Below are 25,355 nucleotides of genomic sequence, written 5' to 3' on the forward strand. Positions count from 1 at the left end.
CCTACGTTAAAATATTTAAGGAGCCAATACCTTACTATATGACAGACATTTACATCGTTTTTGCCACAGTGACATAGATTCCGCTTTCAGTTTCTCAGTGTTTCATAAATGCAGTGGTCGCTACACAAGCAGTAAATTTCACAACAGCAGTGACCGAACACAACAAATGTTTTAATGCACTGAGTAATGCAGACGTTTTCGCACAACTGAAATAACTTACAAATGCAGGTGTAAACAATAAACACCAACTCCTGTGAAATATTACGCACAAAAAGTTATATGCTAAACATATTTGCGTGCCACACACAGACTTCTCGAGCTTTAGGAAAGCAATGCTGTAGAAAAATGATACAGAACCCCATCCCCCTCTTTAACTGTGTAGCTGTGTACGGCATCAATGATCACTTCCTTCCCTTTTTTACAGTAGTGATCAGTCGCAGCAATTCATCGCCTGATGAATGATTGCAACTTTTTTGTTACAAACAGAAACTCTGCACAAGAGCCGTATTGAACCTAAGAGACAGAAAAAACAAAGCAAAACAAAAACAGAGTTCTCCAATATAGACACATTGGAAACTCCGCTTCAAAATCTGCCCCATGCGAGCCCCCCCGTGCTTTGTTGAAGCCAACGGGCAAGTGTATTCGCATGGCACTTACTGGACAAAAAAATAAACTTTGATAAACGTTTACTCTGTAACACAACCTCCTTATTTTACATTTACTCTAACAAAAGATAAAGCTCACACTCGAAATGAGGAACTTTAAATTGAACTATGTTCACTTATGTTTACACGGTTCTTCTTTAATGACTTACGGCAGTAGCCGCCAGCAGTTGAGTGCTAATACTTCAACTTCCTGTCAACAGATGGCAGGCTAGTCAACGTGCCCGTTTTCGCCCAGCACAGGGGGGGCCAACTGCAAAACCATTTTTGATCCATGGAACCTATGGGGAGTTTCGCAACTGGCGTATATTAAGTAACTCTGAGGGTGAAACATGTTCCATGCCCAGCCAGCAACAGGACGGAGCAAAACAAAAAGGCCACCTTTGCATAGAGTACGGCTCCTTACAGAAACAAAGTTTCTTTGCTCCTAAGATATCATGTATGCCTCCCAAGTTTCCTGAAAATACTGCTCCTCTCACCCCATGGCAGTAGCAAAAAGCATGCGAGCGTCACCACTGTAAATACTATAATCCTAGTAGTGTGAGAGTAAATTTACACCCTAACTCTTGTCAGAGCAACAGATGACTTTGGAACAGTGTTAAAAAAAAGTTACAACAATGGAAAAGCAGATGTGTATCCTGGGGAAGCAATACCGGGGAAGTAACCAATCAACCCTCAAAACAACATAGTCTGTGAAAACACTGAAGGCTCAGAGTGGATGTAGCACTCTTAAGAATCCTGAACCTTCAGTCGCACACGTGTTGCATAATGTGAGGTTGAATAAAGAAACAAGGCATGAATTTTTGTATTCAGTGGTTATTCTGGTTTCCAGAACCTCAAAATATATATACACCTTTTTCTCTTGACGAAGTCTGGTGATTTTGAACTTCACACCAAAGTTTTTTCCCAACACACCACGAGAGACTTTACACCGAGTATAGACATGCATTATCCAGCCACTAGCATCACTTTCTAACACTTCCACTGCCTAGGCCATACTGTGGACATGGGAACAAGTGCAAAGTAGAAAATTCTGCAAGGCTGCATCGCCCGCACAGTGGTTGCAAGCGATATCACAATTCACTGCACCCCGAAGCGAGCACTACAGCAAACAATATCACAGACATTCCGGCCAATGCCACGTAGGGCGATCACTCCGGCCAAAGGCTGAGCGGGATGCGTCCGGAGCGGAAGTGGTGTGGGAAGATGACCTGGGGGTCGAGGGGCAGCGGCGGTGGCGCCCCCTTGCCACCTCTTTTGCCCGAGGAAACCGTTGGGTGAAAGAGGCGCGTCAGCTCGGTGCGCAGGTCCAAGCCACCCTCCCTGCGAATGACACGTGACACATGAGTGACCATGGCGCAGCGGCAGATGCATGGGTTGCCCACTCCAGGGATTTACACCCCCCCCCCCCCCCCCCCAAACCCCCAGGGGGACTTCAACACCCCCTCAAAAAGGTTCTGCAACCACAAGCGCCCCGCCCAGGGATTTATACACACCCCTCCAGCAGCTCTCCAACACAGCCCCCCCCCCCCTTCCAATCGAATTTCTGGATACCGTATTTTCGCACATATAACCCACACCAAAAATGCGAAAATTTCAGTGGCAAAGTGGGGGTGCGGATAATACGCGGGGTTTTTCCTTTAGTACAGCTTCACAGCAATGCGTGTTGTGCTGTGAAGCTCCCACGCAATGAGACTGACTAAGCCTTCCATGGCAGCGACTGCACAAAACATACAAGGACAAGGAAGAAAAAACAAGGACGAGCATGCTCTAACTTAAACTCAATTTCATTAGAGAATTGTAACTTTCGCCTTGCAGTCAGTGTTTTCTACTCGCTAAATATGCACTTTTTCTGTCTACATGCGATGTGTTGTTTGAGCAGTAGCTTTGGGTGCAGCCTTTCCTGTATGAAATGTGTGGGCAATAAGCAAGGGTTTTGTTTTTTTCTTTTCCGGTGAGCTGAAAGTGGGGGTGCGGATTATATGCAGGGGCAGGTTATATGCATGAAAATAGGGTAAACCCTGACCCACTCCCATGCTTGTGAGTGAGTGAGTACAACTTTACTGAAATGAGAAACGTCCTGTGGGTGGCGCCCTCAATCCGGAGTGCCATTGGAGCGGCCCACTGTCTTCACCCATTCAATCAGCAGCAGCTGCCTCCAGGAGCAAGAGCTAGTGACTTTGCTCTCCCACTGCTCTCGGGAGATGTTTGGGACAGGGTCGATGTCGGGGGGTTATTTTGACATTCCCATACCATGTGGTAAAGTGTGGCAGGGATGCCGTAGTGTCTGCGCTGGATCACCGCGATTGACAGAGAGTGCAACAGCAGCACTGGCTGCAGAAACCATACCATTCCATACTAATATACACTGGTGGGAAATCTGGAGTTAGTGTCTAGGTGAGCTGCTCCGCAAAGAGTGCGCATTCATGCCCCAGGTAGGAATGTTCCACCGTTACTTGGCATGGCTCACCAACAAGCTCAAAGGTTGTGTACGGCTGCAAAAAGGAACAACAATATGATTGTAAAACACTATATAAAGTTATTTTATCAACAGAAAAGTGGAGCTACAAAATATTTATTTGTCAGGGGTTGTGCAGAAGCTTCATGCAAGACGAAGAAGGAAAAAAATGCCTTCCTTTTTTGTGATTTTGGCTTCAAGAGCGAAAAGAAGCCATTCGGCTAGCCAAGCCAAGTAGGAGAGGAATGTTGCTAGCTGCTATGGTGGTGCCCATGACGACATACAATTGGAGTTCCAGGTTTCGCTCTGGTATAGTATATTAGCATGAAACTCCACGGTAGAAACCTGTGCTAACAAACAATGCTTGCATGAAATTACAGAACAAGCACTTGTATTGTGTATTTATGCAAACACTGGTTAGCACTGGTACAGCGGTGGGTCATGTCAGTCAGTGCGATTTCACCCAACAATGAAATGGGTGCAAAGTGCACGAACCAAACCTTGCACTCGGAACTGACACTGGAACGTCATTTCCGACTTTTCAGAACAATGCCGACACCACTGTAAAAGCACCGACTGTAAGAGCGATAACACAGCCTCCATCAGCTGGTGGCTTCTTGGATCGTGCTGGCTATTGGAAGGCATTCGCCTGCTGGCACCTACTACACTTGTCAATTCTTTCAAGCTGGGATGAGGCAGGGCAGTACTATAGGAAAGGGTGTACACACGTGGGAATTGCAGGACCCCTCCAAACAGGATAGGCACATGGTGTTGCACTAACTGGCTGGTTGCAAACGACACAAACACTCCACTTGGAGTTACTGCACCAGAGGAATCGTGAAACATTCCAAACTGTCATGGCATACGTAAGCGCAGGTACGCAAGCGTTGCCGGTGGGAAATTGCTGTGGGAGACAAACTGTGCGTGTCCCAGAATCACAGCCGTTTACAGGACCAGGGTTTCTATATGGAAACCAGAATGAGCAAGGGCAACTTAGGTACACGTTGCCCTTGGGCTGCTATATTCCTGTCAAGTTCCACGCTGTAACAGCGTACGGACTTCCAAGGGCCACCACTGTGTCTTAGCTCAAAGCAGGTTTGCTCAAAGACCAAGTGGCGTGCACAAAGGTGCAACTGGGAAGTACAGCGGGCCCTTCTCTAAAAGTGGCATCAGTCCCCGGCAATGCGTCGATTAACTGTTCCACCTTCAGGCTTGGTTTTGAGGAAAACTGCAGGCAATCGTTCGTGTGGCGCTCACCCAGACTGGGAGGGCTCCAGCAGCTTTGCCCCCGCTTCCCCAGCCCCGTGTGCCAACAGGTACTGCCCCGGTGGCAACCTGCACACATTGACGAGAAAAGGGACAGCCCGGTAAATTCATCACCATCATCAGCCTGGTTGTGTGCACTGCACTGCCCTGCAGGACAAAGGCCTCTTCCAAACATCTCCAGCGGTGTCTACCATGAGCTAGCCAACGACATATTCTTTGCCCCCGACTTTTCATAGTCCGTCCCTCCATCGAACCCTTGTTCTGCCCCTATTTCGTTTACAAGTCCACAGTGCACCCATTGGACCGGTGGACTTTTTTCTACTCTGTGGCCCTACAGAGCCAGTGACTGCGATCACCGTTCCAAGCCCCCCGTAGTGCATATTTCCCTGCTGATTGTGGCATTGTAGCAGCGAGAGTGGCTTTAATTTCTGCTGGATCAGCGTTTACAATATGGCCACAAAAATCACCCGAACATTTCTCTACCCCTACTGTTGTGTTTTTGCTGCCAGGATTTTATTTTATTTTTTTTTTCAGAATGGCACCGCTAATTTGTCCAGCAAAGTAAGGAGAGGGTTGGGGAGACTCACCCGGCCAGCTGCTCCAACAGTGCAGCCACTGGAGCAAACAGGGCACTCAGCCTGCAAGAGGGAAAATCAGCATGGCCCGACGTGTTTTTTAGGACAGGGGCCCCACCGGCGCAAACAAAATGTGTGGTGCACACAAGGCGTGAATGACACAAGTTTTGCTATGCCTGCCTGGTCAAGGGTGTTAAGAATCAAAGATTTACCAAAAAATAAATTTTCCCCGTTACTTTTACTAATGATCCAAAGTCCCGAGGAATGCCCCTGCAGGATATTACAGGTGTGCCTTGAGCATTTACAAAGCTGTCACACCTCAAAGTCCTCTAAGCGGTCATTTTGAACATTTGTTTTTAAAATTCTGGCCTCGCTTCCTTGGACTTTTTTTTTCTTTTTTCCTTCCATGAAACAACCACTGCCTAAATTCCTTTGGATGTACCAATTAGATTCAAATAACATTTTATGCATCTGAAAGCTTATGAATCTGGAAGTGAAGTAAACTCACAAAAATAATAGATTTGTTCATGCCAGTGTAGAATTCGTTCAGTTTATTTACCGAAATATTTTAGGGGCTCAGTTCCACTCTACAGTCTTTGTAGAGCACAAAGGGATACAACGTATTCCAGTGTTTAGTGGGTCCACTATACCAAAATGTGGCTGCAAAGAAATGCCATAACATGCCACGCAGCTTTAAACTTTGCTCACGTAGGCAAAAGCTGGCTGCATACATGCGCTCAACATGGTACAATCCACTGATTGCGAAAACCTGAAGTGCCGATCTTTGACTCACCAAACCTTGTACCACTTTGCTGCAGGAAGAGACAATGTCATGACTGAACGCAACTTCAACATTTCATATTTTATAGCGAAAAATTTCATATTGAAACTTTTCTTGCTTTTCATGGCGGGTTTTTTGAGTGCATGCTTGCAAGGAACCAGCATTGTTCAAATCTTTAGGTATGTTGATGATTACTTCGTGATTTTTACTTGTGATAGTGATGAATTTTCTTTGCATGTTACACGAGTTCTTGCACCCCTTGATCTGACCTACAAAATTCCACCGTGAAATTCAGTACAGTTTCTTGATCTAAGGTTTCATTTATCCGATTCCCGTAATTGCTGGAGATATGAGCCACGAAACATGAAACAGCTCCTCCCCTACTCGTATGCGCACTAAAAGCTCACAAAAAGAGACATAATTAGGTCATCCTTCAACACTTCCTTCCTTAAATCCTCTACACATACTTCTGAAGTTTCCTACCATCAACAGTGCACTTGTCCTCTCACTACAAGTCACCCCAGGCATGTTTTATCCATATTTCCAGCAAATAAGTTCAGACCATGCTGAAATAAAAAGCTGGAAGAAAAAGAAAAAGAAAAAAAATGTAGCTGTCGTGCCCTATACACTCAATTGCACACAACTTTAAAAAAGAATGGCAAGTGCACTGGTGTCAAGGTTGTTTTCTCAGCGCCAGAAAAGCTTGCTAGACAATGCTCCAAAGCGAATTCAAAGGGTTACAAATCTTGAGATGCATCATAAAGCACTGCAGTCAATTCACGGCCTCCAAGGAGGAAGTTGTTTACTCATTACCTTTGTCCTAAGGAAAAAAGTAAATCAGAAAATTGGACAGACGCATAAATGACCAACTTCAGAAATACCGCAACAACGTCGAGAAGCTCGTTGCTGCAAGGTACCTTGCTTATCACTGCCAGCAGTAAAGTTGCTAACTCTGTATTATGATAAGTATAGCTTGGTAGGCAATGGTCACAACAGAACTGCCTGGAAAATCATCAAGGCTTTAAAAACTTGCTGACTTAGTTGTGACAACTGAAATTTAACATGCCTTCTGTAGCGTTATCAAATAAGGAACTGCATTTGGCCAACCGTTAATGAGGGGAGATTAACACTTTAAGTGTACTTGTTTTGTTTGTAATGAATTTACATAAGTTCACCTGTTCAGTAAAACTTTCAGTTACTTTCAGTTGTTAGTCAGCGCTGTGTCTAGGTTCCTCTTTTGTGGCCTGTTTCAAGTGTGCTGTGCCTCAAGAACATCAAACACTTGCAAAGTGTTTAGTGCAACAGTTCATCAAATAAAGTGCTAGGTCACATTGCTACACTAGTAGGGACATTTCATGCTGGGTTTGCCATAAGTTCTCTCCACTTCAACATTAAAAAAAATATTTAGTCGAAAACATTCCAACTTTCATTAACACTTGTACTCTGAATGAAACAAAGTAATTTTATTGGTACAATTTCACCATTTCCTTCACTTCAAGCAGTGGAAGAAATCGCAAAAACTTCCGGACGTCCATCTGATGCACTAACCTCACACCAGGACAGTATGAAAACCAAAGAGGGCTTCATTTATGTGTTTCTCATGGTCTTCTTGTGCTGAGACCAAGGACGCGGGTTTGATTCCCGGCCAGAACGGCCGCTTTTCTGATGGAGGCGGAAAGTGAAAATGCCCATGTGTTTGAGATTTCGGCGCACATTAAAGACCTTCCAGTGGTCAAAATTAATCTGGAGCGCTCCACTACGGCACACCTCATCGCCTGCATTGCATTGGTGCATTAACTCTCATTATGAATCATCAACAGTGAAAATTCAAACCTGGCAGACAGCTTAACACTGCACCATAGCCATAGGAGACCCCCAGCATCAGATGCAAGTGCAATGGCGAAGAAACTTACTTCAAGCCCTAGCATCAATGTATTGATTGATTGCAGGAGTTTAACACACCGACGCAACACCAACGCACCGACGCAATGCAGGCAATGAGGCATGTTTTAGTGGAGGGCTCCCAATTAATTTTGACCCCCCCCCCACCCCCGGTGATCTGTGCGCGAAAATTTCGAACACACGAGCATTTTCACTTCTTGTGTCCAACAGAAAAGCAGTCGCTGCGACCGGGAATCACACCCGCATCCTTGTGCTCAGCATAGCATCAATTTAGCAAAACTGTCTCGAAAACTGGCCAGCTTGCACGTCGAAGATCAGTTTCAGCTGATCCGCCGGGCTGAGACGGCTGGACGCTGCAACGGAGTCCTGAACTAAGGAATCCGACCACTTGACTAGTCATCTAATCGCATTTCATCTCTCCTTCTCTTCAAACTCAACATGTACGTGCAGTATGCTTTAATGACGTTGACGATAGATAGCACAGCATGAATGGCTCAAGGGCACCCACCTGTCACGTTCATCGTCACACGGCTGCCGTTCCACCTGCTCCACCAGGAGGACCTCGTTGCTTGGCACATCCACCCGGACTGCGGACAGGGGGACGCACGAGCCACAAATTAATTTAACAGAAATTTCGGCACTGTTGGCTAAGATGACACTTTAATAAAATAATAACAGCACTCATGGTGGAGTGGCTGCAGACATTGTGGAAGAGTAGATGCTAGGGAGAGAGAATGTGCCCAGGGAGCAGCAGCCAGGAAGACGACAACCCTTGTGGAGACCCCCTGTTCTTGGCCTCCCAACATCTCGTCTTTTATAGAGGAGAGAGAAGTCACTGCAAGACAACTCCCATGTGGCAAACAAGGGTCCATCTGTTCATTGTCCCTGTTCCCACTTGAAAACTCCCACGAGTACACAATCTGACAAGGGTTGTGCGAAGGAGTCGGACAGAGAGGTGTGCAGTTCCACTGTGAAGACACAGGAAAAGGGCGAGGATAAGGCTACACGTCGAGCACATCATCGCCTTCTTATTATCCTCACATCCCTTAGCAAAATGCAACCCACATGGAAGTGAGCTGAACAGCCCACAAGAAAGCCTCGCATTTGGGTACCAGCTTGGCTATGGATGACAGAGGGCATAAATCCATCACAGCTGGCTCCAAAAACACTGCTGCAAGTGAAGGAACTGACGACACAAAGCAGATGTACACATAAGCACCAACTATCGAACAAGGCCTCCGTCAAGCATCAGTGACGAACAAGCATTTATGCAAGGACAAAATAGAACATGCTTGAAACAGCTGTTACATTAATGTGCGCCTAGAAAAGTGACTAGATTTGCTTGAATAAGCCACCAACTAATAGCCCTGTGCGACTCTCATGAGTCCAGAACACCCTCCTTCGTAGCATTCAATTTGAGCCACAAGGTTCGTCGACTGCCCAGGTCGGAAAAAGTTAAAACATCAGTGTCAATCAGTCTTCCGTCCGTTCTCACAATAAAGAGCAGCTCTGCTAGATTATCTTCTTGAGTGACAGCAGCATTAGACATGCATGCACTGTTCAGCCACAGTTTTTCATCCTCCTAAACATTTTTGCAGCTCATATTTACAATTCTGAACTTTACATGGGTTGGCCTTAGTGTGCATTGGTTCCACCTGCTTTTCAAGAGCAGTGAGGCGACAGGTATTCTGCCACATTTGACCATTTCCGACAAAGGAAGCGAACAGCATGCGTCCATCAATTATCACACAACACACAGAGGGGTATTTCTAATGACAAGAAAATATTAAGCATAGCTCTTCCCTGCTGACTGCAACCTGTTTGTGCTGCCCTTGTCGTTTGCTAAACAATTCCCCCCCCCCCCCCCCCCTATTTTTTTTTAGTGTGTGTGGCATGAATATCCAATGCTTTTTAATATTGAATAATATTGAAGCGAATAACACAATATTTGATTCGGCTTTGAATCTTATAGCACTACATATTCAGAAATTCTGAATAAATTTTCAATATGTTTCAAAGACATGCACCGGCGCCCTAAGCTACTGGCAACGCGCTTTCCTGCACTGCCCCGGTGACATGTGGCTGAACGGCAAGAAGAATAAGGCGCTTTCTATGGGCACTGCCTCGGAGCTAACTCTAACTTGGTACTTCCATTTTTGCAATCTGATAACCTCGGGTGCTCAAGCTGTCCCGGTCAACAATTTCTAGGTAAGAAAACCCCACTTTGACTGACATAGTCCCTGAGTAAGGTCACTGGTTTTCTGATCAAGTTATGCACAAATTGAACTTATTTTACAACCTTCAAAGTTCCTAATTACAACCTTCAAAGTTCCATCAATGTTCAATGTTCCTAATTAATTTGTCTAGCTTCACAATCCTACACGCCAAGATAAAGCTTTCTTGAAAAGGAGGCACCAACACTGCAGCCCTGGCGAAGCTGTCCTGCACAAGCACCGATTTTGGTCTCGACCCTTTTTACACATATACTACACTACTAGGCATGACATGCCCTTCTTGCAAGCCATATCTGAGATTCTTGTGGGTGCGTGCAAGGAGATATGCTTGGCGCAAGTGCTTCCTAGAAGCGAAATTCATGAGTTCTTTAGTGCTGGGAAAGGGGGGCTGGGATGATACCACCACACCATGAAGGCATGCAGTGGAGGGTTTATGAATCCGGCTCACTTTTCATGCCTTGCACTGCCCCAACACACAGGGGTTTTTAAATTTAAGGGCTGACATGAAGGTCCATGAAACTGTCATTTACATTTTTTGTTCATGAGGGAATTGGGCTAATTATATAGCTTGCCAGGATATATAGTTATATGTACTAATGCACTGAAGCACTTGTGGCTGAAGTCACCACATGAGGTGGAAGCTAAGGCTAGCCGCATAGCTTCTTTGTGCTGTTTTATGCCCCATGAAAAGTTTGCAAAACCCTGTACGTGAGCATTTTATTTTTCTACAGGCCATAGCTACTAAAGCATGCTTGCAAAATTGCAACTTTCAGTTTTCTTATGGGAAACTGCTCAATATTTGCTTCGATTTGGAAATATCTGCTTTTATTCACAACTAATTCAAACAAAATTATTATTGGCTCTGTATTAGATTCGAAAGCAAAAAGCACTACTTGCGCATCCCTACCTTTTAACGCCTTATGACGACACTACCAACGATACAGCACAAAGAGCTAGGCAGAGAAGAACACAATTCTGTGTTCCTATGATGACTCAATTAAGCCGTCCCAGCACTCGCAGCCACTGTGAACTTGCTGAAGCCATCGTGGAGGAAGAGGAGGGCTAGGAGGCATGGGTGCAACATAACGAAAGAGAGGAGGGGGGGGGGTCATTCCTCGTCCATTATGACCAAAAACAGTGCGTACATGAGGATGGAGACAGGCATTCGCAAACGGAAGAACAGTTTTTTGTCAAAACACAGCTAAACCAACTTGCCCAAGTTCAACCTGTGCCTAATACACCCCTCGTGCCCTTTCTTGTAAATAGTTAAAAGGATATGTGATCCTCTTCATCATCATTATTATAATCATCGTCGTCGCTGCATGCACCTGGCGTAGCAAGCCTGCAGGCAGCTTAACTCGGCTGACATTGGCAGTTTCAGTAAAGATCGTTCTCTCCATCTCTCTCTCGTTCCCTTTCCTTCCAGAGCCCACACCCAAATTGCAGATAGAACAGCCCCTATGCGTGCTTTGACAGCAAATGTGGTAGCAAGGGGAAGCCTTTGTGCAAGCAACATTCACTTGTGTGGTACCATTATGCATAGATGGTCTAATATTGGAGTTAACACAATGCTTGCTTCGGTGCCAGTTTCTGTAAAAAATCCCGGGCCATCTCCCCTAACATGATGCCTGGGGAGGGGCCGAGCATGCAGTGTGTAAGTGTTTTCTTGGCGTCGTGGTGTTCTTGCCAACGATGAAACCAGTGGGGGGTTCAGGTATACAGCTTTGCCGTAAAAGTCTCTTGTCTTTGAAGCACGAAGCTCCCTAACTCGAGGCATAAAGGAGTGTCCCGGTGTTTTTTTAGCACGGCGTTGCGTTCAAGCGCGAGGCGTAAACGAGTTTCCCGGTGTTTTAGTACCGTGACTACATGAGACAACAATTACGACAACGACAACAGGAGACGCCAACAGCCCCAGCCCCCAAGGGGCTTCGCCCCTAAAACAGCGGTACTGTCCAGCACACCTCTCGGTCTCGAGACTGACTCAGCACACTGAAAATACTCTTTTGCCCCCTTCCCTTGAATGAGGCAACGGAAAAGCGAGCCCAGGCCCACAGCAGACTCACCCCTCAGCAGAGCCGGGAAGAGCAGAAGCCGTGCCGCGTGCTCGGCACACTCCAGGCCGCTCCATTGCTCCGCCCCCAGGGGCGACTGGTACTCGGGCTTGCACACCACAGTGCACTGCCAACAGGGGGAGGAGAGAAGAGGGTGGGAGAAAAGGCGTTGCCCAGCTGTTTGCAGTGCAGGGAACCTCTCCCGGGACACTCAGAGCCTCCACCACTGTCACTCTGCCCACGGCAGAGCAAGAGTAGTGGAGGCTGCGAGCTCCTCTAAGGGCGCACATGGTGGGTCTTTGATCAAAGACTTTATTTTTGCAGTTACGATGATGATGAAAATTGGAAGCCGTATGTAGTTTTTCATTCTGACTGTGGATATAGAATTTGTTTTTGTGTAAAACGACTATATTCAGAGTTATTTGGATTTTTATATTTTATTTTTTGACAGCCTTTGTAAAAGAAGGGCTGGAGGGATGCAGCTGAACAAGGTGCCCGTGAACTGTGCACAAATCAAGGGGGGCAATAAGACTAACACTATCATTCTAGCTGGTCTGTAGCAGAAGTTACAACCGTGCGAAGTTCCGGCTAGGAAGGCAAAACCGGTTTTTCTGGTCGCCACCTTTCAAACCCAAACTTCGCACGGTTGTAACTTCTGCTACAGACCAGCTAGAATGATAGTGTTAGTCTTATTGCCCCCCTTGATTTGTGCACAGTTCACGGGCACCTTGTTCAGCTGCATCCCTCCAGCCCTTCTTTTACAAAGGCTGTCAAAAAATAAAATATAAAAATCCAAATAACTCTGAATATAGTCGTTTTACACAAAAACAAATTCTATATCCACAGTCAGAATGAAAAACTACATACGGCTCCCAATTTTCATCATCATCGTAACTGCAAAAATAAAGTCTTTCGGTTTAAGACCAGTGTGCCACACTTGCTCTCTTTAAACTGGAAGGTCCGAGAAAAGCCCTTTTCCCTCACAAACTAGGACTTCATTCGTGACTGTCGTTAATTAAAACAAGCATGGGGGTAAAACTGCTGTGCCCACAGTTTCCCGACTTCATGCGCCACTACGGACCAATCTAAGATCCCATAAAACCAACTTGAAATAACTTTCCTTTCATTACTGTAATAACACTGATTCTGGTGCTTCACAGCACTGATGAATTCGTTAACTGATTGGTTCATTATTATATAAATTATTAATTATGATTGCTTGTTATTAATTAATTGCATAAAGGAGGTAATTTCACAAATACATTAATCCATAACATTTCATTTGAACTACTCAACCAGCAGTCTAGAAATGTTTCTTTAATGACATGTTAATCACTTTGGCCCACTTAGGGTTGCCACCTGCCCGGTTTTGGACCGGCCCGACCAGTTTTTTAAAGAGCGGGCCGGTTGCCGGTCTATACTTAAAACCGGCTGTCATTGGCCGGTTTTTTGGCCCTTGTGTCCGTTTTGGTGTTTTATGAGCGTCACTTCAACCAGAGTCCTTCAATGCTTTACTGGTCACGAAACTGCTCCGTAACTCAATGGGAGAGCTTCATATGCTGCGTTTGGCCGCCGTGCGGTGGCACCACCCTCTCACTGAGGTCACTCCTCGGGCGGCGTTGCACTGGCTCGAACGGCGGAGCCGTGGCGAGTTGTGTTTGTTTTGTGCGGGAAAAAAATGTAACGTGCATATCGCGCTCTTGTGATGCGATTTAAGTAGTGCAACGACGATGCCGAACATGTGTTGCGTCCCGGGATGTCGTTCCTTGTACAACGATACCACAGAAAATGTTTCCTTGTTCTGTTGGCCGAGCGACGGGCAGCTGTGTGAGAAATGGAGGGGCACCATTCCAAAGCAACCAACGGGAGATTTCAGCTTTGATTATAAGTGTGCGACAGTGTGTGGAAATGCACTGTGTGTGAGAATGGAAAAAGCAATGTACCCTTTTGAGAGCATCGTGGGCCTAGAATTGTACAAGGCTAACTTTAAGCCGGATTTTTGTCATATCAGTCAGGTTGTAGCGGTGCTTCATTACCTGTTTGCAAACTTGTGTTACCTTGCGCTCAGGCTCGCATGTTAAAAAAGCTTTGGGACGTCCTTGTGCTTTTACTTTTCATATTTCCGCGAATTATCCCTTAGGGTTCGTTTTGTAACCGCGCGGGGCCGATCCCGGTTTCTTATCTGGCGTTTAAACCGGAGCGCCCGTTTGCTCTTTTTGTCGTACGTACGTCCCGTCGGGCAATATTGTTTGATATTGTTACGAGGCAGATGCGAATAAGCTGTCTATTTACAGATAATTACAGCTGAAGGCCCAGAGACCAAAGCCAAGGAATCTAATGCAGCTCGTGCCAGTCCGTTTCTGCTCGATCTCTTCTTCGTCTCTCGGCTTGCTGTACGCGCCCACTGATGAGGCACATACCCATAGGTGAAGTGTACGATGGATTGACCACCTGGTGGTCCAGTCCAATGCTATGTGAAATGTTCCGGGTGTTACGTATCAATATGTAAAGGGTGCCACCTTGTCGCTAACTTGATTTTGTGTTTCTTCGACAATGTTCTTGATCCTATTTCCATGGATCTGAAATTAATAACGTTCCAAGAGTAATGCATGCATAGCAAACGCCACGCAACTCACTTTATCGACGTTCATCTGTTCACGTCACACTGCGGACTGCTTCTTCGACGTTTGTGTTTCATTCTAGTCTTTTCTAGTGCAGAAGATCGCTAGCTCGCTGCATTCAAAAACGTTTTGCGTCGTCCTTAGCTGCGCGGCAATTGTTAAGAAATAAAGATGCGCAGGCAGGGGGCGACAGTAGGGGGAGTAGAAGGGGAGGAAGAGGAGGATCAGGGCGCTCACTCTCTCGCTAATCGACACCATCACCACATCGGAAGCCAGACGCTGGTCTTATTTCGCTACACATTTTGTGGTGCCGAAACCCGGGAAATGATTAGCGAGACAGTGAGCGCCCTGATCCTCCTCTTCCTCCCCTTCTACTCCCCCTACTGTCGCCCCCTGCCTGCGCATCTTTATTTCTTAACAGCAGTACCTGTTTTCTCCGTGTGCTGCACTCGCAGCGCGAAAAAATAAATTTTTGTACTCTGGACCACGCTCTGTTGTCTCCCTTCGTAACATTGAAATTGTTTGTTGCGTGTGATAAAATCAGTTTCATTGTTCTTTTTTCGCTTCCTGTTTTTGCAAGGATTGCAAAGCGTGGAAGCAGAAAGACACATGGTGCAACATATATCTCTTCGTGTTTTGTTCCTTCGCGTTTCTGCAGCGTTTTTAGATGTTCTGAAGTATGTACCCACTCATCGAAACGACAATACTATTGGGCCATCTCTTTTAGCGTTCTGTGCATTCTAGAGCAATCAACAGATTCATTAAGCGTAGTCTGAACGACGCGTACTTGGTTTATTTCAGTTTTTTTATTGTATTATCGATAGGCCCTCAGCAGTCCGTGACTACACAGCTACCGTATGTGTGGTATTTACAACTTTGCTTGAAGAAAAGAAGCAATATAGATCTAAAAATCCGTAAACACGACGGCGCAGCGCTTGTGCCAGAGCACCCAGAAGCTGTTGCCGTTCGCGGCTGAAGTCTACGGTAACTTACTTCGAAAAATAAAACTCCATTGAAGGCAGGCGATAAACACAATAACTGTACTATTCATCGCTAACTAATACGGAAAAAAAAACACTCAATCAGCGTGCAGACACCAAAAGCAGTGAGCGTTTGCACGCCAAGAGCTGGCCAATACGCCGCACGCGCGGTGGCTGGATGACCTTCGTGCGGCGGTGGCGCCTGTAGTGGCGCGCGCGGTCCCTATATGAAGCGAGCGCCGAAGTTTCGTGACCAGTAAAGCATTGAAGGACTCTGCTTCAACTAAGACGATGAATATATGTCGATAAGCTGCGCGAAGACATGCGAGCAGAGAAAATTCGCAGGCGAGCGCGCTGGGGACCTAAGCGAGGAGCAAAACAACGAAATGCTGCCGCCGCGGTCAGCAATTGCGTTTTTTTTCAGTGAAGCACATACAGAGCAATAACCAAACTCTCATTCACTTTCAGATCAAAGGTTATGTTGAGTTCACTCTAAGAAAACGCTACAATAAATGGCACTGCATGTCAAAAACATGTCGTCTTTTTTTCAACACAAATTAAACATTCTACCCCCCTCGAAAAGCTGTTTTTTTTTTTTTTTTTTCGGGGAAAGGTGGCAACCCTAGGCACACTCTGAAGAGAAGCTTGATCATTTTGCTGAATGCCATTGATCCTAAAATCCCCTTCAAGCACAAACATTGTTCCAACCCTAGAACAACACTCACTGTGGCTAAAAAAGCAAGAGCATGGGCTTGGAATACTGCTAGCCTACTACAGGCAAGGGTATATTTTAAGCACACAAATTGCTGCTGTGCTAAAGGCAATCCGAAAAACTTATCTTTGCTGATATTGTTGCCAGAACATGGAAATTCAAGGCAGGATATACTAAGAGAGTATACTTTTAATTTAGCATACTACTAAATACCCGAATTCTACCTTAACTTGTTTCAAATGTACAGCCCTCCTGAAATTACTCCAGGCTAAATGAAGAAGTGCAAATATAGGTCTCCCCAATTCGAAAGTGAAGTGATGTACTGCATTTGATCAATTCTGGAAGGAACGACCACTTGTCACTTTCATCAGCTTGCATCAGTTGAAGATGATGAATCACCGCGTAAGCAAGCCGGAAGATGGCCTACTATGTTAACAATTCAAAGCAAGCCTATTATCATCACCTATAGCAGTACACCTATCATGTCCAACAACATTTTCCGTGCATGATTCATAGTACTGTCTTTTGTCTCTGGCCTATTTAGTGGAATGTCACCGACCCGGCACTGCCTGTGCTAAATGTTATAAACCAGCTTTGCTCCCGCAAAATTTCTTTTCTCGTCCGTCGTGAATCTAGAAATATTCATAACTGCATTTTGTAAGCACAAAGCCAACTTTTCCTCAAACATCCTCACCCGACTTGATTAGACGACCTCAACGTTTACATCCCTCTCCATCCTATTCAAACACACCACAGCCTCGACTTGCAATCGTGGCTCTGTGGAGCCTTCAAGAACTAACAACTGTCAACAACAGCTGGCGCCATCAACAACCACGCATTCGGGTTCCAAGGCACTGGGGACTGCACTCACCAGCATGCTGCCGGGGTCGATGCCGCACTTCCACGCCTGGTGTTGCAGCAGCAGCCGCTTTCCACCCGGTGCTAGCTCCCAGAGGTCGACCGACCAGGCGCGGTCTCCATCCTGCGACGAATAGCCACTCCGTTAAAAAGGGGGCTGAGTTAAAACAAAACAGGCACTCCTTTCTTTACACCAGCTGTGTTTTTCTTTTTTAAGCAAGCCCCTTGTACTAACTGTGATGCTTACGGTTCGCGTGGAACAGCGGAGCCAAGCGAGCAAACCAGCCGGCCAGACGGCGCTGGCAAGACCCTCTAGCTCAGCAGGCATGCAACTGCTGCATCAGCACTCAGATACTTCAGTTATTTCGGGGCCAGGAAAAAAAATACATACAGAGAAATGGGGGAGAAAAAAAATTATAAAAGCCCCAACCTGTGCCTACTACTGTATAACGGGTACTGCCCTGTCAACACTAAACTACAACGGCGACGCCATATGTGGAAGGCCTCATAAACATGGTACAGTCACGCCGACAGGACGGTGGCGCCATCTCTTGATGCCTGCATTAAGGGGGGATCTGGGTCTTAAAATTTGATTTTTTATTTCAAGTCCAATTATAACAAAATTTGGTGTGAACGTATATTATAATCTTGTGATCACAAATCTGCTAACAGATTTCAGATATCTTGTATAGAAAAAAAGATATGGCATAATGAAAATTTCTAAATATGCAATTTCTTACGGGGGTTTATGAAAATTTTTCAAGAACAAAGTTAATTTCTAAAGTGTGTCATGCTTCCTAAAGATTCACTGCACATTGCTAAAGCTCAGCAAATCCTTGTATACATATTTTATTGGTGAGAAATAATAATCAAAGTTGGGAGGATACAGAACAACTAACAGCAATTAGATGACATCTGGCATAATTAATCAAATATCATGTTTATCAAAAAAAAAAGAAGAGCTTTAGGCTGTTCGAACCCCACCAAGTTTGTCAAAATCCATTCACAAGAACATACTCAAAACCTCTGTAAAGCTATGAAACTGCATGAAAAACACAAAGCTGGGAAAATGGAAATTAAAGTTTAGACAGCAATGCCACTTTCATTTACAAAACCTACACGTAACGAAAAGCTTTGGCATGAAGCTCACTTTTCCCTCAAAACATTGACACCAAGTTCACTGAAATCGGCTTATCCGAACATGATGAAAGCTACTGTACACTAGTTGCACGTGAAAAAAAAAAAAAAAAAAAAAGAGTCCCTTTACGACAATGCATTACTTCCAACGTACCCAGAATAAGCTTCAGCACAAGAACATACTGCTTCTCTTTGCACTTCGAGAGTTTTGAAAACCCCATCCCGCACTTGCTGCACCTTGAAGACGCAGAAAGCTTGCGGAGAACTTCCATGTCCACAATGACAAACTCGGTACCATGATAGCCGTCGTCACTTGCAAGACTGACGTTGAGCAAATCAAACTTTTGCGAAGTAGCAAACTTCTCCGCCAAGGAAGCATTCTTGCTATCGGCAATAGAGGCTCCCTAACCAGCAACAGCTTCGCGCTCAACCAACTCTTCTTCAGTGTAAAACACAGTGTCAACGCGGTTTGCGCACGAACTAGGTCCAGCCACGTGCAGCGGCAAACTCACTTGTATTGGTGCAGACGTCGACGGTATCGGAGAGCTTCGCTCATTTGAAGCAACCGAGGGTGAAACGATGTCCTGTGTCGACACAACACTAACACGATACTAGCGGGCGAACACGACACTAACACAAGAGCCATAGTTGCCTTCCAACTAGTTACACCAGGATGAAATCGTCCAGAAACTTGGAGGCTTACTAAAAGGGTTCAACTTAAATTGAGAACGACTCAGCGGGCAATGGAGCGGAAAATGATAGGTGTAACATTAAGGGACAAGAAGAGAGCGGAGTGGGTCAGGGAGCAAACTGGTGTTAAAGACATATTAGTAGAAATTAAGAAGAAGAAATAGACGTGGGCAGGGCATGTAATGCGAAGACAAGATAACCGCTGGTCATTAAGGGTAACAGAGTGGATCCCTAGAGAAGGCAAGCGCTGCAGGGGGCGGCAGAAAGTTAGATGGGCAGATGAGATCAGGAAGTTTGCGGGGATAAATTGGTCACAGTTCGCACAGGACCGAGGTAATTGGAGAATAATGGAAGAGGCCTTTGCCCTGCAGTGGGCGTAGATAGGCTGGTGGTGATGATGATGATGATGATGAAATCGTCCAGACTAGCTTCACTCATCGCCCACATTCTCTGTCAGCAAATTCTCGACGAGTTGATCCTGTCTCTCATTCAAAAATGGCTCCTACGTACCACGCACAAATTGGTCCAGCGAGACTCGGAATGTTCCCCCGCAACACGTCATCCTCTGTCGGCGAATTGATCACATTCCCCATTCACCGCGTATCCTCGGTATTCAATTGCGTGGAATGCATGCCGGCAACCAAGTGTGCGCCGCCATATCTGTGGCCAAGCGTCTGTTGCTAGGCAACGTTGTGCGTTGTGCACACGGCCCGCAGATCAGGCACCCCTCTTCTCCTCCATGCAACCGTGTGAGTGTGCCCGTGGCCTTCGCTATTTGCTGCCGGCGGCGCGCCGGCACTCGTTACGCCGGGATCTGCGGGATGGCGACACTTGTCCAGCTAAGCACGACTGTGAAACACATGACTGTTTTTCACGTTACGAACTCTTCGCCGAACACAAAGTATTGCGTCGAGTTCACTGTGAGTGCGATTAATAACATCTCTGTTGGCGCCACAGTTTAGAATCAGATTGGAACGCAGCAGATGACGCACGCCGGTGTCTTTTTTTTCTTCGGCGTGCGGTCGCAGTGGCCAAGGCTGCGCCGTATCCGTGGCGCATCGGCCATGTCTGTGGCCGTTTCCAGTGTTGCCAAGCGAAGAAATTGACCGCTAAACTTTTCAACGAATACCGTCTATAAACCCATCGTTTCCTTGTACAGCCATCTTTTTCTCTTCACTACATTACAGCCCCTTGGACTGACCTTGAACTCACTTTTAGCCAAACGCTCGAGCTCCCTAGATTCCTTGTAAGTCGAGCCACCCCTTGGAGTACCCGGCAGTGGCCGTTGCTAAAAAAACAGCACGATTGTCATAATTTATAAAAAACAAAAGGGGTCAGGGGAAGGCATAAAAGAGGATCCAACAAGCAACAACCCACCTGAGTCTGTGTGACAGTGTCTTCCTTTACACTGGCTTTGTCTGCAACATAAAGATCGGGAGCGTCAGATCACACAGAGATGGGAACAACGGGCCCACACAAAAATCTCCATCAAGAGAGTTAATGTAACTCGCAAGCGGCATTCGTCAAAAATGAGGTGGGCGCCAACACAAAAAAAGAAAAAAAGTATGAGGACCCCTGACCTCTTCTTAGAATTTATGACTGCGAAAGCATTTTTATACCAATCTGAATGCTGATGAGTGCTCCTCCAAGTTAACTCAGGAAAAATTTTTAAAGTGTTCCAATTACCGTCGCAACACACCGCACTGAACGGGTATGTTGTTAAGCCTATATTCGTCTTTGATGTGTGGTTACCTTAATGTTGCGCCCAACCATGTACTGAGCGACATCAAGCTCATTGCACTCTGAGCTGCATGTACCACTTGTCGACGTTTTTTTAATCTAAGGCCACCACACATTCACTAGGTACGCCTTTGCTCAGCTAAAACCATCAAGCAGAAGCCGACCTTTTGCTCACCAGCAAACTATGCTGGCCCAATTTGTGCACGGTATGTGTTGGGACTGCGAACTCACCCCCTTTCTTTTCCTCCTCACCGACGACAAAGCCCCCACTCCTGGGGGGGCTGCTACTGCCGCCTTCTTCGTCAATGACGAGGTCAGCGCTTCTCGGGCTGCTGCTGATGCTCAGGCAGTCCATGTCACTGCACAGGCAAGCACATTGTTTCCTCTCTCTGTCCCTCTCTAAAGAACTGTTGCCAGCTAGAATTCTCCACCCGTGAAAATGAAATGAAATTTCATTCGTCCCAATCGGGCTCATTATGCATTTGAATATGCAGTTAGCAACGCAGGCGTGGGCCATGAATCATGACTACTTTGCACTTTGCCTTCTTTCTTCCTGTCACCATTGAAAGATATTTCCCCCACATTTCTACTCGGCCATCCTGTCTTCTTCCCCTTACCCACCTTGCTTTCGACTTTTTTTTTATTTATCTGTTTGTCATGGCATGCAACGAGTGAAACAGAAATGAACACACGCAAAAACAAACAAGCAAGGAAGTTGGCTTCGTGATCTACTTAGTTGTGAGCAAACACTCTGATACTACTAGACGTCCGCCACCCCCCCCCCCCTTCTTCCCCGAAGTTTTCCCTTCCCGCTCAGTGAGATCCGGCCTTCAGGAAAGTGGCCCTGTCGTGAGACACCGTGAGTTAGAGAGATCGGTGACAAGCAGTGTTCCCAGACACTCGGACGCCTGATGCACCCCCTCCCTCCTGTTTTGATCTTCGCTTTTTTATGAGCTCACCTGCTGCCCTTAGCACGAGTTCACGTTCCCGCAACACTACGGCGAAATGAACAAAGCGTGCTAGCCACCAGTCTTATGAACCTTGCAGCAAAAGAAGAGGTGTGATAATAGCTAGGTATTGTCTACTTTCGGCGAAAGCAAAAGTTTCTAAGCTGCAAGGTGCAAAAATTCGAGGTTCAAAATCTTTATTAGTGCTAATCAAAATCAAACGATCTCAAACCGCACCTGAAAGAGAAACTTGAGACAAAATAGTGTTTACATAGGCGCCGATATTGAAACAGGCATTAAAAATAGGCATTTACGGCCATTTAAAGCATGCAACCTCCCCATGGGGACAGAGTGGGGAAAAAAAAAGAACGAACCCGGGCCAAGCCCGAGCAGCGGGGTGACAGAACCGGAGCGGACTGACAGATCATGGCCTTTACAGGCCCCAATACGTTTGTAGTACCCACAAATGTATGATGCGAGCTAATCAACGCAGCCGCTGCTGGAACCAGCACACATGCCTCTTTCGTACCCGCAAATGCGATGAAAAAAATAAATAAATAAACGCAATGAATGCCGCGCGCACGCAGCCCTCAAGCGCCCGCATATTCCGCACGGGGAATCGGGCGGAGAGGAATCGGCGGCAATTGGACGACAGAAAGAAAGGGAGAGGGAGGGATGGTGGAAGGGAGGAGGACGAAGCAAACAAAGAGAGAGGGAAAAAGAAAAAAAAAGCTTGTGTACCTTAGGCGAAGAAGTCACAATAACTGGCAGCCACCTGCCTCCGCTCTTTCAGCAGCGAGGGCATTCCTGGTCTGGCAACCATGGTAGCCCAGCGGGAAAAATGGAGGGAAAATTTGCGGGTACGCCAGCCGAAATGATACCGTCCTTTCTGCAACAGCCACGTGAGCCTAACTTGATAAAGATAGTATTGCCGCTGGCAGATTGAAGAACGAACTGCAAACTTCTAAATTTCTCTCCTGTGTAGCCACCTCGTTGCTGGATTATCAGTGGCAGCCGCTCCTGACGACAACGGTTGCAGTGAGCATCGGAACCATTTTTGCAACTATAGTACGGACCATTTGTAACGTGACCACTTCCACTGGAGAACCAGATACTATAACACGGGTTGTTGTGACCACCGGTCCATCTTCCCGCAGAACTCAATGAATAAGCGCACCATTAAAACTCGGGAGTGCACAGTGCAATACTGGTTACAGTACGGTTTTTTGGGGCCTACTGATTGACTGGCACCTTGCTTTACGGCTGCAAAGAAAAAAAGACAAATTTCCCCCTAACTTGGCCATGCAGAATAAATAAATATGGGGTCCTACCATTCGCACATTGTGTTTGAAGACCCGTGACAACCACAACTGTCATTGGCATTGGAGTTATTGAGGTGCTAGGACGCAATTTGTCCCTCCCGAAGGATTTTGCCAATAAGCATCAGTCTCGTTCGAAACAGTCTCCAAATGGTCTCCTCCCCCATGCCTTGTACACAAAGCGTACCCCACTTGTTACTTCTGTAGAAACACACAGGCCTGCACGCACACACTTCACTGCACAGCACCTGCTGACGACTTACACGAGCCCATCATTGGGTTCCATCGGGTCGTCTTCCTGTGGTGCCTTGAAAGAAGCTGGGGAGGTGCCCCCTGCAAGAAAGTTCACAAAAGCTGATAAGACAGACCCACAAGCTACGAGTTCGCCAGTGGCACTGATATGGCCAGACATGGCATTTGTAAAAGGTGTGACGGCATATTATTCACGTACCACGCCTCTGTGATTTCGAAGACCTTCACGGATTGCTGTGCACCACAGAATAAAGAAAGAAGGCCCTGAGCAGTTCCTATTCAGCGTTTCCTCGATGGCACCACTGAAAGCAAAGAACAAGTGAAGATGGAGGATTCCCGCCTAGACTGAGGCTTACCAAAGCGGTCCGCCGTGCTTGCGTGTGCAATGCAGATGCAAGCATGTGCAGCTTTCTTGCGAGTTCCATTCTCAAAGCCAACTTTACTCGACACCGTTGCACAACCCCGGCCTTGCCCGAGTGAGGCTGTGCCAGCACTCTACTCACTCCCTGCCTTTCTCCTCGTTAACATAAAACCCCATGGGCTCATGGCTCCATTTGCAGAGAGGTTCGTGAGGCTGAAGTCTAGGAGTGGGCAAATATTTAAATTTCTGAATATGAATCGAATACGAACAAGGCTAAAAACCATCTTTAAAAACCAAATCGAATATTGAATATGTGTTTAGTATGAAAAAGACACAAAACATGAGGTCACAGTCATTTTTATTACCCTTCTAAAATAAACTGTCGAAACTACAACTACACCAGGCTGAATAGAATTGCGGTAATGAACTTATACAAATTACCATTCAGAATTAATAATCAACTGATCAACGTGTCCAGAAAGTATGCGCTCACTATGAACTCTAAGAAAATAAAAAAAGAAGGAACGTACAAAAGTTTTCTAAACAGGCCAAGCTGTTTACGAATGTAAGAGAGTTTGTTTATTATTGTGCTGCACAGCTCCCACAAGTCGCAGCTTGCACTATGGCAAACCCTGCACTAGGGTCTCCCTTCCAAGCTCAAGTTGCCAATACTAAAAATAACAAAAAAAAATGTTCAGCACAAGGCAGTCACTTTTTGTCCATAGCAAGAAGCCCATCACATGGTACTACGTTAGCGCCTCATGTCTTCTTCACTGAGGCAAAGCAGCGGCTCTTGGAACCAGCAAGAATTTCCATTTTTTATCAACGCTTATTTTGGCATAGTTGCGTACTATGAATCTTTCACACTTTGTTTTTTAAAGCGTGATTATCCTAATTAATGAAAACTAACCACTAGCACTGTTTCAGCTGGTACTTGATTCTAACGCGCATATAATTTGTTACCCAGATATTCACTGCTTTTCTCGAATATTCGGGAAATTTTGAATATGCATTTTTTAAAATCAAATACGATTCAAATTAAAAAGAACCATTTGATTTGCCGTCAAAATTCAAACGTTTGCACACCCCTACTGAAATTTCACGGCAGCTTTTGTTCGTATCCGACAGGTGGCACGACAAAGCTGCTCTGTTGGTGTTGCTCACGTCTCTTGTTTACCGACACGTTACGAGGAGGCCGTGCAGTGTTGTAATTGAGTTAAAAATTATTAAGAGCTTCTCATGGACTCCCATTCAAAGGACTTCGACAGTGATAGTGGCAATGACAGCAACCAACAGTCTAAGCTGCCCATGAAACCAGCCAAGACAAAAAAAAAATGCAGAAATTCAGGCAATTGTCGACTTCTTTTGTTTATTTTGCCAATTATGTAAATTTATACCATCATGGCGATGAAGTACCTCTACTTTGCTAGTTGTGTCCTTTTCTTTTCTTTTCTTTTTTTTTTTACAAAGACGCAAGGTATACTGCATAGCTGGTCCGTTTACACTATTTTTTATTCGTATTTTGAACGTTCTTTTTAGCCAACTCTTTTTTGTTTGTTCTTCGGTTTTGGGTGGAGATGTGTAAGATGCCTATTTTCAATTCTGTCAGATCATTTTTGTGAAAATTTCATTGTTTTCTTTCTGTCTTACTTTTTGGTTTTTCAAAACTGTGCCCGACCAATCATATCTATTTCCCCTATTATAGCGATTACAGGTGGAACTTCCGCCAAATCTGCATTTTTGTTGGAAATGCAGGGCATTACACAGTCCTGGCTGTGAAGGGGGGGGGGGGGGGGGGGGACTTCGCAA

At 45.8% G+C, this 25,355-nt stretch overlaps 1 protein-coding gene across 3 annotated transcripts in view; it reads right to left on the reverse strand.

The window, feature by feature from the left end:
- Positions 1-150: 150 nt before the first annotated feature.
- The window catches only part of LOC144175871 (uncharacterized), a 47,746-nt gene continuing 22,541 nt past the window's right edge, over positions 151-25,355 (reverse strand). For 2 of the 3 annotated variants that reach the window (XM_077704900.1, XM_077704899.1), the window contains exons 8-16: positions 23,197-23,266; positions 20,899-21,026; positions 20,305-20,345; positions 17,114-17,224; positions 11,942-12,056; positions 8,153-8,231; positions 4,974-5,024; positions 4,378-4,455; positions 151-1,985 (exon numbers count right to left, since the gene is read on the reverse strand). In XM_077704900.1, coding sequence (XP_077561026.1) covers positions 1,814-1,985; positions 4,378-4,455; positions 4,974-5,024; positions 8,153-8,231; positions 11,942-12,056; positions 17,114-17,224; positions 20,305-20,345; positions 20,899-21,026; positions 23,197-23,266 — 845 coding nt within the window. In that variant the 3' untranslated portion in view covers positions 151-1,813. The remainder of the gene's footprint in view (positions 1,986-4,377; positions 4,456-4,973; positions 5,025-8,152; positions 8,232-11,941; positions 12,057-17,113; positions 17,225-20,304; positions 20,346-20,898; positions 21,027-23,196; positions 23,267-25,355) is intronic. The other variant, XM_077704901.1, reaches the window with a different exon arrangement.

This window comes from Haemaphysalis longicornis, unplaced genomic scaffold (assembly GCF_048455015.1).
Source record: "Haemaphysalis longicornis isolate Haplotype H1 unplaced genomic scaffold, Haemaphysalis longicornis Haplotype H1 scaffold_3, whole genome shotgun sequence".
In the NCBI taxonomy this organism is placed as follows: Eukaryota; Metazoa; Arthropoda; class Arachnida; order Ixodida; family Ixodidae; genus Haemaphysalis; species Haemaphysalis longicornis.